General features: G+C 40.5%; 1 protein-coding gene across 2 annotated transcripts in view; it reads right to left on the bottom strand.

Annotated features, from left to right (window-relative positions):
- Window positions 1-4614: 4614 nt before the first annotated feature.
- The window catches only part of lpcat1 (lysophosphatidylcholine acyltransferase 1), a 144062-nt gene continuing 133444 nt past the window's right edge, over window positions 4615-15232 (bottom strand). For both annotated transcript variants that reach the window (XM_048562080.2, XM_048562098.2), the window contains exons 13-14: window positions 14847-14985; window positions 4615-8748 (exon numbers count right to left, since the gene is read on the bottom strand). In XM_048562080.2, the coding sequence (XP_048418037.1) occupies window positions 8558-8748; window positions 14847-14985 (330 nt within the window). In that variant the 3' untranslated portion in view covers window positions 4615-8557. The remainder of the gene's footprint in view (window positions 8749-14846; window positions 14986-15232) is intronic.

Below are 15232 nucleotides of genomic sequence, written 5' to 3' on the forward strand. Positions count from 1 at the left end.
TACAAATTGCGCACTTTTTGAACAAAATAGAACGTATCTGCAATTACAAACCTGCAAATGCAAATTTACCCCATAGGTTTACATGGGTGCGTTCACGCATGTGTGGTGTGTGTATACATGGAAACAGTATATAGTGTGATGGGGTCCCCTGTAGTGAAACATGAACCCAAGATCCCAGTTAAGGCCATCTTCATGGCTACTAAACCTGGCTCACTGCCTCTGCTTGGTGACTGTGTTATTGTGTATTTTGAACTCTGCCTTAGAGGACATTAACCTGAACATCAGAGGCTGAATGGCTGCTGATGTGATCTCCCACTAAGAAGGAACATTCATGTCTGGCGATTGTTGCACGGTGTCCATTCATCCATTGCCATAGCATCTTCATGGTTTCGTCAATATACCATGCCTTGGGGCATCCTTGCTGCAGAGTATGAGATAGGTAACGTCCGCCCAGTCACGAGTACCTGCCATGCATGTAGTAAGTGGTGTTCCCACATGATGGTTGTATCCATATCAGTGATCTGAAATGTTTTGCAGAGGTTGCTATGACAGGGTTGTATAGCATTGTGGTCGATGCTGTCCTCCTGAGCATCAGTGAGCAGGTTATTGCTAAGTAAATGCTGCTTCATAGCACTGTTGATATCACCTTCCAACACCTATTTGATTGCAGAGAGTCCTTTGCAATATCTAGCACCTCCAACTGTTTTGAGAAGTGAGGAGAACTGGCTGAAGACTGGCATCTGTGATGCTAGGGACCTCTGGAGAGGCCAAGATGAATCTTCCACTTAGCACTTCTGGTTGAAAATTGTTGCAAATGCTCCAGCCTCATCTTTTTTCACTGATGTGCTGGAGATATGCATGGAAAGTTCTTTACACAGAAGGTGGTGGGTGCCTGGAACGCATGTCCAGCGGAGGTGGTAGACACAGACACATTAGCGTCTTTTAAGATATATTTGGACAGGTACATGGATGGGCAGGGAGCAAATGGACACAGACCGTTACAAAATAGATGACAGGTTAGACAGAGGATCTTGATTGGCGCAGGCTTGGAGGGCCGAAGGGCCTGTTCCTGTGCTGTAGCTTTCTTTGACTCTCCCAGCGGTGGAGTCATCATCTCCTCTAGTGAGTTAATTGTCCACTACTATTCACCATTGGATGTGGCAGGGCTGCAGAGCTTAGACCTGACGGTTGTGGAGTTGCTTAGCTTTGTCTATCACTTTCTGCTTTTGCTACATGTGATGCAAGTAGCCCTGCTTTATAGCTTAACCAGGTTGCCACCTCATTTTTAGGCATGCTTGATGAGGGGAGGCAATAGCTAGCAGAATTATCACTGATCTAATAATTCAGAGAACCAGATAACATTCCAGGGACCCAAGTTCGAATCCCACAACAGATGGTAGAATTTAAACTCTGGAATCAAGAATCTAACAATGACCATGAATCCATTGTCAATTGTTGGAAAAACCCATCTGGTTCACTAGGCAGAAATGCTCTTTAGGGAAGGAGATTGGCATTCTTACCTGGTCAAGCCTACAAATGATTCCAGACTCTCAATATGTGGTTGACTCTGAACTGCCATCTGGGCAATAAATGTTGTCTTGCCAGTGACACCCTCATCCTGTTAATGGTTAAAAGGGGAAAAAATGCTCTTGGCATGCCATCAGGCATTCTTAATTGAATCAGAGATGATCCTTTTATTGACATTAATTGTAGACTGGGGGACATAACTGGCTATGTTGTCAGCTGAGTCTGCATTAGGTGATGAAGGAGAGTTGTGAGCACATGGAATAGTTTACCAGTGGTAGTCGTGGAAGCGGAGTCATTAGTGACATTTAAGTAACTGCTGTACATGCACAGGGACAGCAGTGAATTGAGGGGAATATAGGTTAGGTTATTTTATTTTTGGATTAGGATTATTCCACGTCACAACATCATGGGCCGAAGGGCCTGTACTGTGCTGTACTTTTCTATGTTCGAAACAATAGTGAAAATTAAAACATGCTCGACTTCATCGTCAGCCCCCTGGAAACTGCTGATTGGAATCCTTCCAAAAATTTGGTCAATTTGCATTATGAGATTCTCAGGATTTAACAAACTACATTAAAAATTTAACCAAGTATGGCCTCCCACCCACACCACCAATAAAAAAAACTGATTTGTTCATATCTTGGGAACATGACATCAGGAACAGCAGGCTGAGTGTAGGGCAGGTGATCTATGACACAGAAATTGAGGAGACTTGATGCCTTGTACATGGAACACTCCTTGCTCCAGTCCTATTCTGGCCCCCACCCACAACTCTTTCTCTGATACATCAAAATGGTGTCATCGGTGCTGCTTCCCTCTATCAAGAATTGAAAAATGTCATCAATTTTGCCTCCAATTTGCATCCTGCCCTCACTTTCACCTGGTCGATCTGACTCCTCCTTTCCTTGACATTTGTTTCCATTTCTGGGGATAGACTGGCCACTAATATCCACTACAAACTCACTTACTCGCACAGCTACCTAGATCATACATTGTCACATTCCACTTCCTGTAAAGACTCCAACCCATTCTTTCAGTTCCTCAGTCTCTGTCATATATGTTAAATGAGGCCAATTTTGACAAGGGAGCCTCAGAAATGTCCACCTTCTTCGTTGTGAACAGGGCCCTCACCCCTCTCTTTCCTCCCGCAACTGCAACGGGATTCCCCTTATCCTCATCTACCATCACACCAGCATTCACATCCAGAAGATCATCAGATGCCATTTCTGGCACCTCCACCAAGATGCCACGACCAGACACATTCCCCTCTCCTCCCTGTCTGCCTTCCATAGGGACCGTTGCCTCCAGGGCACTATAGTCCACACTTCCTTCACCCAAGTCTTACAGCACCTTCTCCTGTAACTGGCAAAGATGCAACACCTGCCCATTTACCTCCTCCCTTCCCATTATCCAAGGGCCCAAACATAGCTTGCAGGTGAAGCAACACTTCACCTGCATTTCCCAGGATCTCGTCTTCTGCATTCACTGCTCACAATGTGGTATCCTCTACATTGGGGAAAAACTGGGTAACTACTTCGCAGAACATCTACATTCTGTTTGCAAAAATGACCTTTAACTACCCATTGCCTGCTACTTTAACGCACCACCCTGTTCCCTAACCAACATGTCTGTCTCTGGCTTGCTGCAGTGTTCTAATGAAGCTCAACACAAGCTGGAAGAACAACACCTCATTTTCCACTTGGGGCCTCTGCAGGCCTCCAGACTCAACATTGAGTTAGAGCACAATAATATTAGGGCCAAAGTTCTCGTATGTCCCAGCACCCTCCCACCCTACACACCAGGCCTTTTTACCACATAGCCTGCCATTACACACTACCTGTTATTAGTCCCCATTAACAAGCTCTTAGCCTGATCATTATCAACTCTGTCGGTCTGACCCCTCCTCTTTCTCTTTAGGCTCTATCCTATTGTTTACTTCCCACCGCATCCCCCTCTTTTCTCTGCATATAAACTGCCATTTTCCCAGCCACCATCAGTTCTGAGGAAGAGTCACCTGACCTGAAACGTTAACATTTTCTCCCCCTTCACAGATGCTGCCAGACATGCTGAGCTTTTCCAGCAACTTTGATTTTGTTCCTGGTTTACAGTATCTGCAGTTCCTTCAGTTTTCTTATAGACATAAATCAGCTTGATAAAATCACTGTTAGTGCGTCATGGCTACAAGATGACTAAAGGTAATAAATTTTATACAGTACAAAACATTCTAAGAAAGTCAGAATTTTAAGAAAAATAGTTCTGAAGTTATGGCTGATACTGACTAGACTTTGAGAAGGTGGTCATGAGCTGCCTTCAACAGCTGCAGTTCATGTGGTAGGTATATCCTCAACACTATTAGGAGGGCTTTGACCCAGCAACACCAAAGTAACGGCAATACATTTGCAAGTCAGGGTGGTGGGTGGCTCGGAAGGGTACTTTGAAAGCAATGGTACTCCCAAGTATCCGGCTGGCATTTGTGCGCACAAATTTACTTGTCATTTTTCCGGGTTGAACTTGGATACTATCTTGGTCATGTGTCAGTATCTGAGGTATCAGATAATAGATATACAGTGGTTAGACCCGAAGATGGTTAGACCTAAAAATGTTAAATGGAAGAGGGAATTAAAAAATGGAAAAGGAATACAGATAAATAACAATTCATGATTAGGGCTATTACCAATATATCATGGGTCTCAAAATACTGCGGGAAGTCATCTAGTATTTTGATGTAGTATTATGCAGTGAAGTAGTGTTAACTAATTTGACAGTAAAGGATCCACTTTCAGCACTTACCTACTCATTCACACAAATGCATAAGCAATGAATCCAGTAATGGCATGGAAGTGTTTAAAACTATTCATAGCTTCCTGTTTTAAAAACCAAACCAAGCAGGCTGAACTGTCCTAAATTATGTCAAACTGAGTGTGGTTGGAGCTGATGCATTGATCCAGGCAAGTGGACAGATTCCATCACACTCATGACTTGTATGTTGTGGATGGTGGACAGGCTTCAGAGAGTCTGCAAAATTCTGGCCTTTTACCTGCTCGTGTGTAATTTTGTTTTATGCTCAATAACCTATCAACAAAGAAATAAAAGCTCTCTTTTGATTTTTATTTACACAGACAACTCAAATTTCACTGAGGTACAAAAGTACCAACATAAGTTTGAGCAGGGATCCCTTTATGTACAATGAAACCTTGAAAAATGATCAAATCACTGCAACAAATTTCTATACATAATCCATCATAAAACTTGAACTCAAAGTAAAATGTCCAATTTTGTTCAAAATAAATGTAAAATACAGTAGTCAACAGGCAGTCAAGAAAGTAGCCTCCTGCACACTGTTCTCGATCCTTTCAAAGATCGCCAAGAACACAAGAAAACTTGTCTGAGGTATTTTTGAAGTATACATATTAGAAAGCTTACAAAACCTAATATGACCTACGTCTGAAAATGGGATTACACAGAAGTTATGCCATTTTCACATTTACAAACATTAAGACAATTACAAATCATAACATGTTTACATAATATTGTTATGCAGTCACTTTAAAAATTAGTTCAAAAACAAGTTATCTTCCAAAAGATATAATTCCAATGATCCCAAGCACAGCGTGTACAGCATGTATCCGACTTTCAGATTTATTAATGTTGTTTAATTTTTCAGAACTTGATTGAAAACATTCATTCTTACTAGAGTGAAACTGCACTGATCCCAAGTTTCAAAATCATGTGACCAAGTCACCTTTCAGTGAAACAAACAGGAAATTGAAATGAACAAAATCAAGCCAAAAACTCAAAGTACAATATTTTTCAAAGAATATCATTAAAAACTATTCACCTAGGAATCGTCCACAATATTTGGACACGTCCAAACCTCTTCCCATTGCACAGTAATCCTCATTGAGGCTAATTACACATTGTGCTGGAGCAGATTTTGTTTCCCCATAAACCACAAATGGAATCCTAAGTTCAATATCTTCAACACAATGTGTACAGTACTAAGATTTATTAACTTTTGATCTGATTCACCATTATTCTTGTGGAAGAATTTACATGCATATATTAGCTCTAAATTATTAAATGCAACTATTGCATAATTGTGTTTTAAGTTTGAAGATGATTTGATTACACAACTGGCAGTACCAATGAGTCCCTGTTCAGTAGGATTATATTTATAAATTTCACAGCATTCATAATTCCAATTTTTTTCCATATTAGCTTGACCATTTCCTAGATAACATCAATAGTAATATTAATACAGCTGAATGATCAGCAATAAGTGCGTCATGTCATCCAACATCAGCTCAACAAAAAGGTGCTTCTACAGTTAATCATAACAAAGTTGTCGTCAATTTGCTTTGATTTATTCCTGATATTAACCAAAAAGTAAACTACACAACTGTTTTAAATAATCAGCTTCAGCATAATTCTCAGGTAACTATCTTTACGCAGCATCAACTCTAGTTCCACACTGATTTCTTTAGATTGACGGACTGAGCATGTTGAGCTGTAGGTGCCCCATTCATTGGCTTCAGAGTAGTCATTATCATACACCATCATTCAGCCAAAGGGTAGAATCAACAACTACATTTACAAAGCTTTCGGATAAAGAGCAGACAATTGATTTCAACTGAGCACAATGCTATTTTACTACTAAAATGTTCCTAAAGCACTGTAACATTAATTTTTAAAAAACACAGATCTATTGAAGAAAATTTATTGATTCCCAGTTGGGGGGGTGAGGGTTTGGTGGGAAAGGCTGGGGGGGTGGTGGTAGTGGAGAGAATAGGAAAATAAGGGGGAAGTGGTAGAGTTTACCTTGGAAATTAACTTCACACAGTAAAAAGGGAGTTGATGTGTAAAATCATTCTGTACGGGCAAAATGCAGATTTTCCACACATGTTCTTGTATCATTTTATCAACAAAAATGAGACAAAATGAATCACCATTCTTCTTACATTTACTTATACTTTGCTTCCATCCATTTGAAGTTTGCATGCTCCAAACCAACCTAAAAAGGGAAGACAGTTAAGACCTCACACCTTGAAAGGGAAGCGTTCAATTTCTGTCTCCCTTTGGGAAATCACTACTTCATTTTACAATTTTGCAATCTAATAGTTTCACTCCTCTCACTTCATTCAAATGAAAAACAAAAACAAACCATATTTCTTCAAACCACTCAATCCATTTTTTTTTGCTGGTGGAAAGCAGAAACATCAGCAGCCCGACTAACCAAATTTTCTCTGGCAGTAGTGCTGGATCTGTAGTATTCAAGGCTCATGACAATCCTAACCTTGAATAACTCTGATGGGGTGCTATTTGTCACAGTTAAGGCAACCAAACCAGTCAATCACGTGAATTAATTCAACACTGATCAGTTATGTGAACTTCCATTATATCCAGATAACAGCAATCTTCCAGACAGAGGAGGATCTTTCAATGCAAATCATATATATTTCCCTGGTTCTCAAGTTGAGTGGCAAGACTATGACTAGACCACTTCTCAATGGAATAATTCAGCAATGCCTAGAATTAAATTTGGAGTTAAATTCTTTCCCTTAAAAAGTCCACTCATCATTTGTGCCATCCTTACACATTTTTATCTGTGGTGGGTGTAGTACAAAAATAGCTACTGAGAACACAGTTCTCTTAGGAATTGCAATATTAATAGTTACGGATATTACTAGCGAGTGCAATTAGCTTTAGTAGAATCAACCACATGATATGACATAGCACCAATTAGAGTTAAATAATTCAAATCTTCAAGTTTAATAGCCATGTGGTGAAACAGTCCCTCTTGTGGAATTTCTAGTTTTTTTTGTTTGTCATGTTCAAGATCCTACCACTGCTGCTGTATGTGTACCCTTCCTTTGTAACTTTAATGTTTTCACATATTTACCATTCATTCTTGATCCCCTTTTTCCCCCAAGTTTTAGATAGCCCTGCATTGGACAAGTATTCAATACTGATGAACCATATAAGTGAACCAGAATGCGAATACATTACATAATATTCCCACTTAGCTTACAACCGACGGTGCTTGATCTTGAATGAAACAATTTTGCCTTCCCAAATGGCAAACAGGAAGGCTAGTTTCATAATATGCAAATACTACTCAGCCTTTGGCATGCATCATCTCATTCAAAATCTGGCTAACAAATTTCCATCATAAGTCATCTGCTTACTGGTCTGTTAAACTACTTATTTTCATGCTACTTTCTCAAGTTAATTTGCTTTATAGTAGTTACAGACAGAATATGCTGTATTACCAGGTCAATTAAAAGCCACAGTTTAAAGTTAAGCAAATGAATCAGATGGGATAATTGCCAAGTATTTTCCAACCTACTGATATATTAACAGTAGTATTTAAAAATAATTTCAACCATAATGGAAATAACTCAGTTAAAATTAGATTCAGAAAATTAAATGTTAATCTGAACACTGACGAACCCTCAATGTTTTTCTAAACTTAATTCACATCATTTTTCTCTCTCCACTCATTACAGCAAGGGAAGGAAACAGTGGTGACACTTAAATCTTAAGTAGGCAAGTGTCCTAATCAGCACATCATTAAGAGTAGAGAGCACACCACAGAAGTGTTTGTTATATTGTAACACTGACAGCAAAACATAACCCCATCTTCTACAACCATGTTTCAAAAGCTCTGATTAAAATTAAGCAAACAGTTAACTGGACTACAAACAGATAAAAGCACAAAATAATAGACAAGCACAACTGAGCTTCAAGTTTTAAACAAGCAAAGTCACCATAAAATGTACCAGGAATATGGATCTGAATAGATGCTTGGTTCCCTTCAGTTTTAGGTACAAATAGTGAGCATCTTGACATCCTTGGCTTCCAATGACACTTACATTTTCTTTTAAAACCAAGCTCAACTCATATCATATCAGACTGGAGAAATGATAAATCCAGAAAAAATGGCAGTTAAGTTCATACAGGAAAGAACAGAAATAATGTGTGTTCTAAATTGGTCCACCCCCTCACCAGGAGAAGGATTTTATCCAAGGTGTTAGTTTATCTTTTTGTCCAAGGTGCCATCTTTATCTTCATCGTTGAGATCAGGCGAAAAGTCTGTGCAAAACCCATTAGAAGTAGCGGCAAACTGCTTTTCCATGCAATCCGTGAAAGCCGTCATCTGGTCTGGATAAAGGTACTCCTCAGCATAATCAGGATTCGCATGTGAAAACTTGCAGAAATCCACTGAAGTTAGAGAAATGATATTTTTGTATTGTGTGCGTGTACAGTTATCCTAAATGCAACTTCAAACAGTGTCAGGAAGCCTAACAGCCAGAGGTCTTTTAATGCTTGGATCAAAAAATTGCTGGACTAAGTTTTTTTGGGTATGGCGGAGGGAAGGTGGGAGAGAAGATCAGGACCCCTATTGTTGTGGATGTTGAAAACTTTTACCATAAATTGGGTCAGGAGCTTATCACTTCCACTATTGTTTCCATGTGATTATCACTGCACGAGAGGATTATTCTGTCAAAAGACTATTTATCTGTTGTACAATAGTTAAGCTACATTACTTATTACGCACCACAAGCATCATCGGAAAGGCCAACACTCGTGGTCTATACCCAGATGCCCTTGAGAATGTGCTGGTGAGTTACCTACTTGAATCCCTGCAGCCCGTCTGTGGGTGCATCAACTGTGCTTGTCCGGTCATCCAGAAGTCAAGATAAAGAATCCAGTGAATTCAAATTCAAATCTCAGTTTCAGAATTAAAATTCATTAAGTTGCTGGATCGCTAAGAGTCCAACAGCTAATGCTGTTAATGGAAGGAAACCTTCTGTCCCCCCTGGTTCATGGCTCTTGCCTCACCACAGTTGGTCTTTTTTTAAAAACCTCGTGACTCAGCAAGCAGCTACTCAAACAAGACAGACAGTGACCTATCAGCACCTTCTTGGGAAGCCAAATATAATAACTAAGTACAAATACTGCCAGTAATACATGCCCGCTCAGAATGAGAAAGGAATGAGTCTTACCAATTCCAACCTTATCGACCCAGTACAAAATTTGCCCTCAAAAAGGCCAGATTCCACAGATTCATGACTGTCACACAGGCTAGTTTCCCAATTAAAAGTGAAATTTAAAATGCAATTTGTAGTGTTTCCTTGACCACCTGCAACTGGAACAGCTAATGTCATTTCAGCTGTTACCACGTTCTATTCCAACATTCATGTATCACTCACTTTGGATAGAATGGTTAGTGGCAATAATGTAGGCTGCCACCATACCTTTACAAGTTTTGATTTTTTTTTAAGATTAGATTCCCTACAGTGTGGAAACAGGCCCCTCGGCCCAACAAGTCCACACTGCCCCTTGATATATGCCACCCAGACCCATCCCCCTCTAACCCACACACCTCTGAATACTACGGGCAATTTAGCACAGCCAATCGACCTAGCCTGCACATTTTTAGACTGAGGGGGGAAACCGGAGCACCCGGGAGGAAACCCACGCAGACACGGGGAGAACGTGCAAACTCCGCACAGACAGTCGTTAGAGGCTGGAATCAAACCTGGGTCCCTGGCGCTGTGAGGCTGCAGAGCTAACTACTGAGCCACCGTGCCACCCCAAATCTGGGACTTGGGATGGTGCTCATAGCAATGGCAAGTGGGGCCTCGGAAATTTTGGCTAGGCAAAATGCCATGGTGAAAGCAGGGTATTGGGTTAGGGTGGGGGCCTGAGTCTGTGTTTAGGATGCTGTTCAAAGGGTTGGTGCAAATTCAATAGGACAAATGGCCTCTTTCCACACTGCAGGGGCGGTGATTCTATGTTAAGGTTTGTGCACCAATTAACCATTTCGATATTTACTAATCAACCTGTTTAGGGATGCTATTACCCACATCTGGAGCAGGTAGAACTTGAACCTGGATCTCCTGGCTCAGAAGCAGGGACACTAGCACCACACCACAAAGTACCTTTCAATTAACCAATTAAGCTTATGAATAGCATAAACTTTAAAAGGATTTTTGGATAACAAATTCTTGCGTTTTGACAGTGAATTGTAAACATAATTAGTGCCTTTTGACATTGCTATGTAGTACAACATTTTTCTTCATAGAGATACTTACTGCATCTGGTATCAGAAATCAAAAGACCTGCAGAGCAGCCATACTGCTGGTTAGATTAAACAGAAAGCTCCAATAACACTACCCCTGCAGAACTTCTTAAGAGTTCTCCAGCTGTCAGATATAGCAACATTTCTTTCTGGAGCTCCTGACCTTCAGACACTCATCCTTCTAGTTGAATTTACAGTTTTATCCCAATTTATAGTAGGATGCATAAATCCTTCATCTTTTGTACTAACTTCCTGCAAATATTTCCCTCTTTCCTACATGGTGGATGATTTATATACAGTATGCAATGGTGTAATGGCACCACTGTTGTTTTTCAGCTCTAGCCAAATTGATGCTTCCCTTGATCTATCCATTACCTGCTCTCCACTTCGCACTAATAGTTTTCCTAATCAATATGGTCACCATCCCTCGCTTCCAACACTTGTAGTGAGATGGGCAGCACAATGGCTCAGTGGTCAGCACTGCTGCCTCTCAGTGCCAGGAACCTGGGTTCATTTCCACCCTTGGGTGACTGTGTGGAATTTGCACCTTCTCCCTGTGACTGTTTGGGTTTCCTCTGTGTGTTCCACTTTCCTCCCACAGTCTAAAGATGTGCAAGCTAGGTGTATTGGCCATGCTAAATTGCCCAAAGTGTTCAGGGATATGTAGATTAGATGGGTTTTAGGGGATAGGCCTGGGTGTGATGTTGAAGGGGGAGTGTGGACTTGTAGAGCCAAAGGGCCTGTTTCAACACTGTAGAGATTCTAAGATTGATTGATTTATATTCAGCAAACAACGCATCTATATTTATTGAGTACTAACCTTCCTGTAGTGTTAAATATGGCTAACTTCAGCAACACAGTCCTCTGTTGTCCAGCTCAGTGGAGCTATTTACAGTTAAATAGCTGGTAACAGAATCATAGGCAGAGACTATCCAGCCATGCATTTTTTCCCCCCAATGCCAGCTTTGGTGGCTCCATAAATGTTAATATCTTTGGCTGAATTGACTCTTGGTCCCGAAAATTTGAATGTAAAGTTTTAACTCTCATGCTCAAATTTGTCATCATTGCCTTTCTTCACTGTCACAAACCAATTGTCCACAAAGAACATTCAGTGCACACATGCAGCCTATCACCTATGCCTCACTAAACATCTTGGTGCTCCAGTTTTCTTGCTCAGTCCAAAGTGATGCAGGTTGGGTGGACTGGCCATGCTAAAAACTTGTCCAGGTGTGTGTAGGTTGGACGGGTTAGACATGATAAAAATCCCCTGCAGGATTATAACTGTGTCTGGGTGGGATGCTCTTCAGCGGGCCAGTGCATACTCAAAGGGCCAAATGACCTCTTCCTGCACTGTAGGGATTCTACGATTGATTCTGTGCCTTAGCCAACTACATCCAAGATTTGGCATTCCTCCCTAAGTTTCTGATTCTTCACCACATCTCCTGAACCTTTTCTACCCTCCTTGTAATCCAACACTTAGTCAGGAAATTACAGGTAAAATAACAACGTACAACTACTTTCAGGAACTTTAATCTTCACAAATACTAGACGAATAATGTTTGACGTTTAGTGTAGAATGGGATATATACCAACTTGCTTGCTGAGGAACCAACTAGGGAGCAGGTTACATGGAGTCTTATTCTGCCAATGAGGAAAGGTCAGAAGTCACACAACACCAGGTTATGGTCCAAAAGGCTTAGTTGAAATCACAAGTTTCAGAGCACTACTCCTTTGTCAGGTGAAGTCATGGAAGGAGGGTCCTTTGGAATTGCTCACTAGAGAGAACAATTGACGGAAAAAGTGCATAAACTCATTCAGATTGCAGATGGGGGAGCAGTGCAGGAGCCACAGCCCGTGAAAATTTGTAACAAGTTTTAAAGTGCTTGACCGTGAAGATGAAAACAAGTTCAGTAGGGAAAAGCAGCACAGTGACCTTAGTTTAGGATGAATTTAAGGCAGAAGAAAAGGAATGTTAAGGCAGTAAGGGATTATATATTCCACAGAATCCCTACAGTGTGGAAACAGGCCTTTTGACCCAACAAGTCCACAATGAGCCTCAGAACATCCCACCTAGACCCATTCCCCATACCCACCTAATCCACACATCCCTGAAAACAATGGGCAATTTAGCACGGCCAATTCACCTAGCCTGCACATGTTCGGACTGTGGGAGAAAACCGGAGCACCCAGAGGAAACCCACGCAAACATGGGGAGAATATGCAAACTCCACAAGAGACAGCTGCCCAAGGGGGAACAGAACTCAGGCCTCTGGTGCTGTGAGGCAGCAGCAGCACTAACCACTAAGCCACCGCGCCGCTGGTTGGCACTATTCTGGAGTAGCCAAGAGCAGAGGCTACTTTTGAGAAGATTTGTAGCTCAGGTTGAGGTTCTGGATGTGAGTTTGCTCGCTGAGCTGGAAGGTTAGTTTTCAGACGTTTCGTCACCATTCTAGGTAACATCATCAATGAGCCTCCGACGAAGCGCTGGTGTTATGTCCCACTTTCTATTTATCTGGTTAGGTTTCCTTGGGTTGGTGATGTATAGCAGAGGCTATGCTGCCCAACTTGTGGCAGAGTTCAGGACATCTGCTCAGGGCTGGACTGGAAAGTGGAGGAGGGGGAGGATTCAAATGTCATAGTCTATGCAGATACTAACAGCATAGGTAGAACTAGGAATGGGCGCCTGTGTACAACAGTGCAAAAAAATCTCAGCACCAAATTGAAAAATAGAGCTTGAAAAGTTTATAATCTCTATCATTACCTACATCATGTGCACATTGGCATTGGGCACATAAAACGAGAGCGATAAAGTAGTTAAGGTTGGTGTGAGCAGTCTACACTTGAACATGATGGTGCCACTATTCTCACGAACCACAAAACTAAGTTTAAAACCCACTCTGCTTCCTAAGTAGCAGCAGCAAGGGATAAGAAGTGCAAGGTCATGGCATTTCAAAGAGTAAAGTCAAGGTAAGAGGAAATCAGTAGGGGTTGGGGTTTGTATTTGAGGGTCAGAAAGTCCTGAAGCCAAATTTGTATATGACACTAAAATAATGGGAAAATAAGGTGCAATGAACAAATATGAAGTTTACAAATGGATATGTGCAGGTTAGTTGAATAAACCAAAATTTGGCTGATGGATTTTAATGTTGCTGTGTGAGGTCATTTGTTTTCAAGGAGAAACAGAAAGGCAGCTTAACATCTAAATGTACAGAAACTTCAGAGAGCCTCATGCATGAATTACAAAACACTAGTATGCGGATAATAAGGTAGACAAATGAAATTTTAGCATGCACAATTAAAGGAATACAATACAAAAGTAATAAGTGTTGTTACTATGGTACAAGGCATTAGTGAGGCTGCACTTTGAGTATTGCATAGAATTTTGGTCCCCTTGTAGGTGGATTTAGGTGTATTGGAAATTGTTCAAAGGCGGCTCATTAGATTGATTCCAGAGATAAAGTTTTTGTCTTATGAGGAGAGATTGACCAGTTTAGGCCTCTGCTCTCTGGAGTTTAGAAGAATGGAAGGAGATTTAATTGAGGTATACAAGATGAAAAATAGGACTGCCAAACTAGATACATAAAGAATGTTTCCTCATGTGCAGCATTTAGAACAAAAGATGAGTTTTAGGATAAGGGTAGCAGATTTAAAACAGAGGAGGAGAAATTACTCCTGTCAAAGAGTTCTGAATCTATGGAACTCACTAGTCCCAGAGTGTGGTGGACGCTGGAACATTGAGTAAATTTGAGGAGGAGAGAGATTTTTAATGAGTTGAAAAATGGAAATTGGAGTTGAGGCCAAGATGAAATCAGACATGGTTGTATCAAATGGCAAAGCAGCTTGAGGACGAATAACCTACTCTTGCTCCTTGTTATTATGAAGCACAGGTTCAACAGCTGAATGGTTTGCTTCCACTGCTAGTTTGTGTTAGGATTGAATAAGTTAGTAAGTCTGATAATTGAGGTCAAAGTTACCTGAATTACAATTTACAAACTAGCAACCAATTTGCCAAAATACATTAAAATAGAAAATCCTTCATTTAAAATGAAATGTCAGTTTGATAATAATGGGATTAATGCAAAACAGCATGTCTGCATAAGCAAATGTGCAAGAAAGGGAAGTCAAGCAACTCTACATAGGACTTCTGACAAATCTGTTTACATTTTCTGGACAAATAGCGATTTAACATTTTGTGCATTTAAGCGCTTCAATCAAGAGAATATAAAACACTTACTATAGCTTATTTTCTTCTCCTGAGTAGTATCAATAACTTTAAACAAGTTTGATACATTGAGCTTATTTACTCCCAAAACAGTCTTCAGAATGCAGGCCAGGTCGTCTTCTGTTATAGTTTGATCAATTGACTCATACATCTATTAAAGAAATATATATATTCCAAAATTACATATCTGAAATTATATCAAATGCACAAAAATAAAATATTGTCATGCTGCTGGGGAGTGCTCAAAAATATATCCAATTAAACACAAGAAAGTGATTAAGCTACGTTATTAACAATGCTATAGGCAACCTAACTTGAAAGGAACTATTTCCCTAAATTCCTCAAGCAATTATAACTTCATTTTACATAAAGCTTATGTGATATATATTCTTTGATAT

The sequence above is a fragment of the Stegostoma tigrinum genome, chromosome 2, assembly GCF_030684315.1.
Source record: "Stegostoma tigrinum isolate sSteTig4 chromosome 2, sSteTig4.hap1, whole genome shotgun sequence".
NCBI classification, from domain to species: Eukaryota; Metazoa; Chordata; class Chondrichthyes; order Orectolobiformes; family Stegostomatidae; genus Stegostoma; species Stegostoma tigrinum.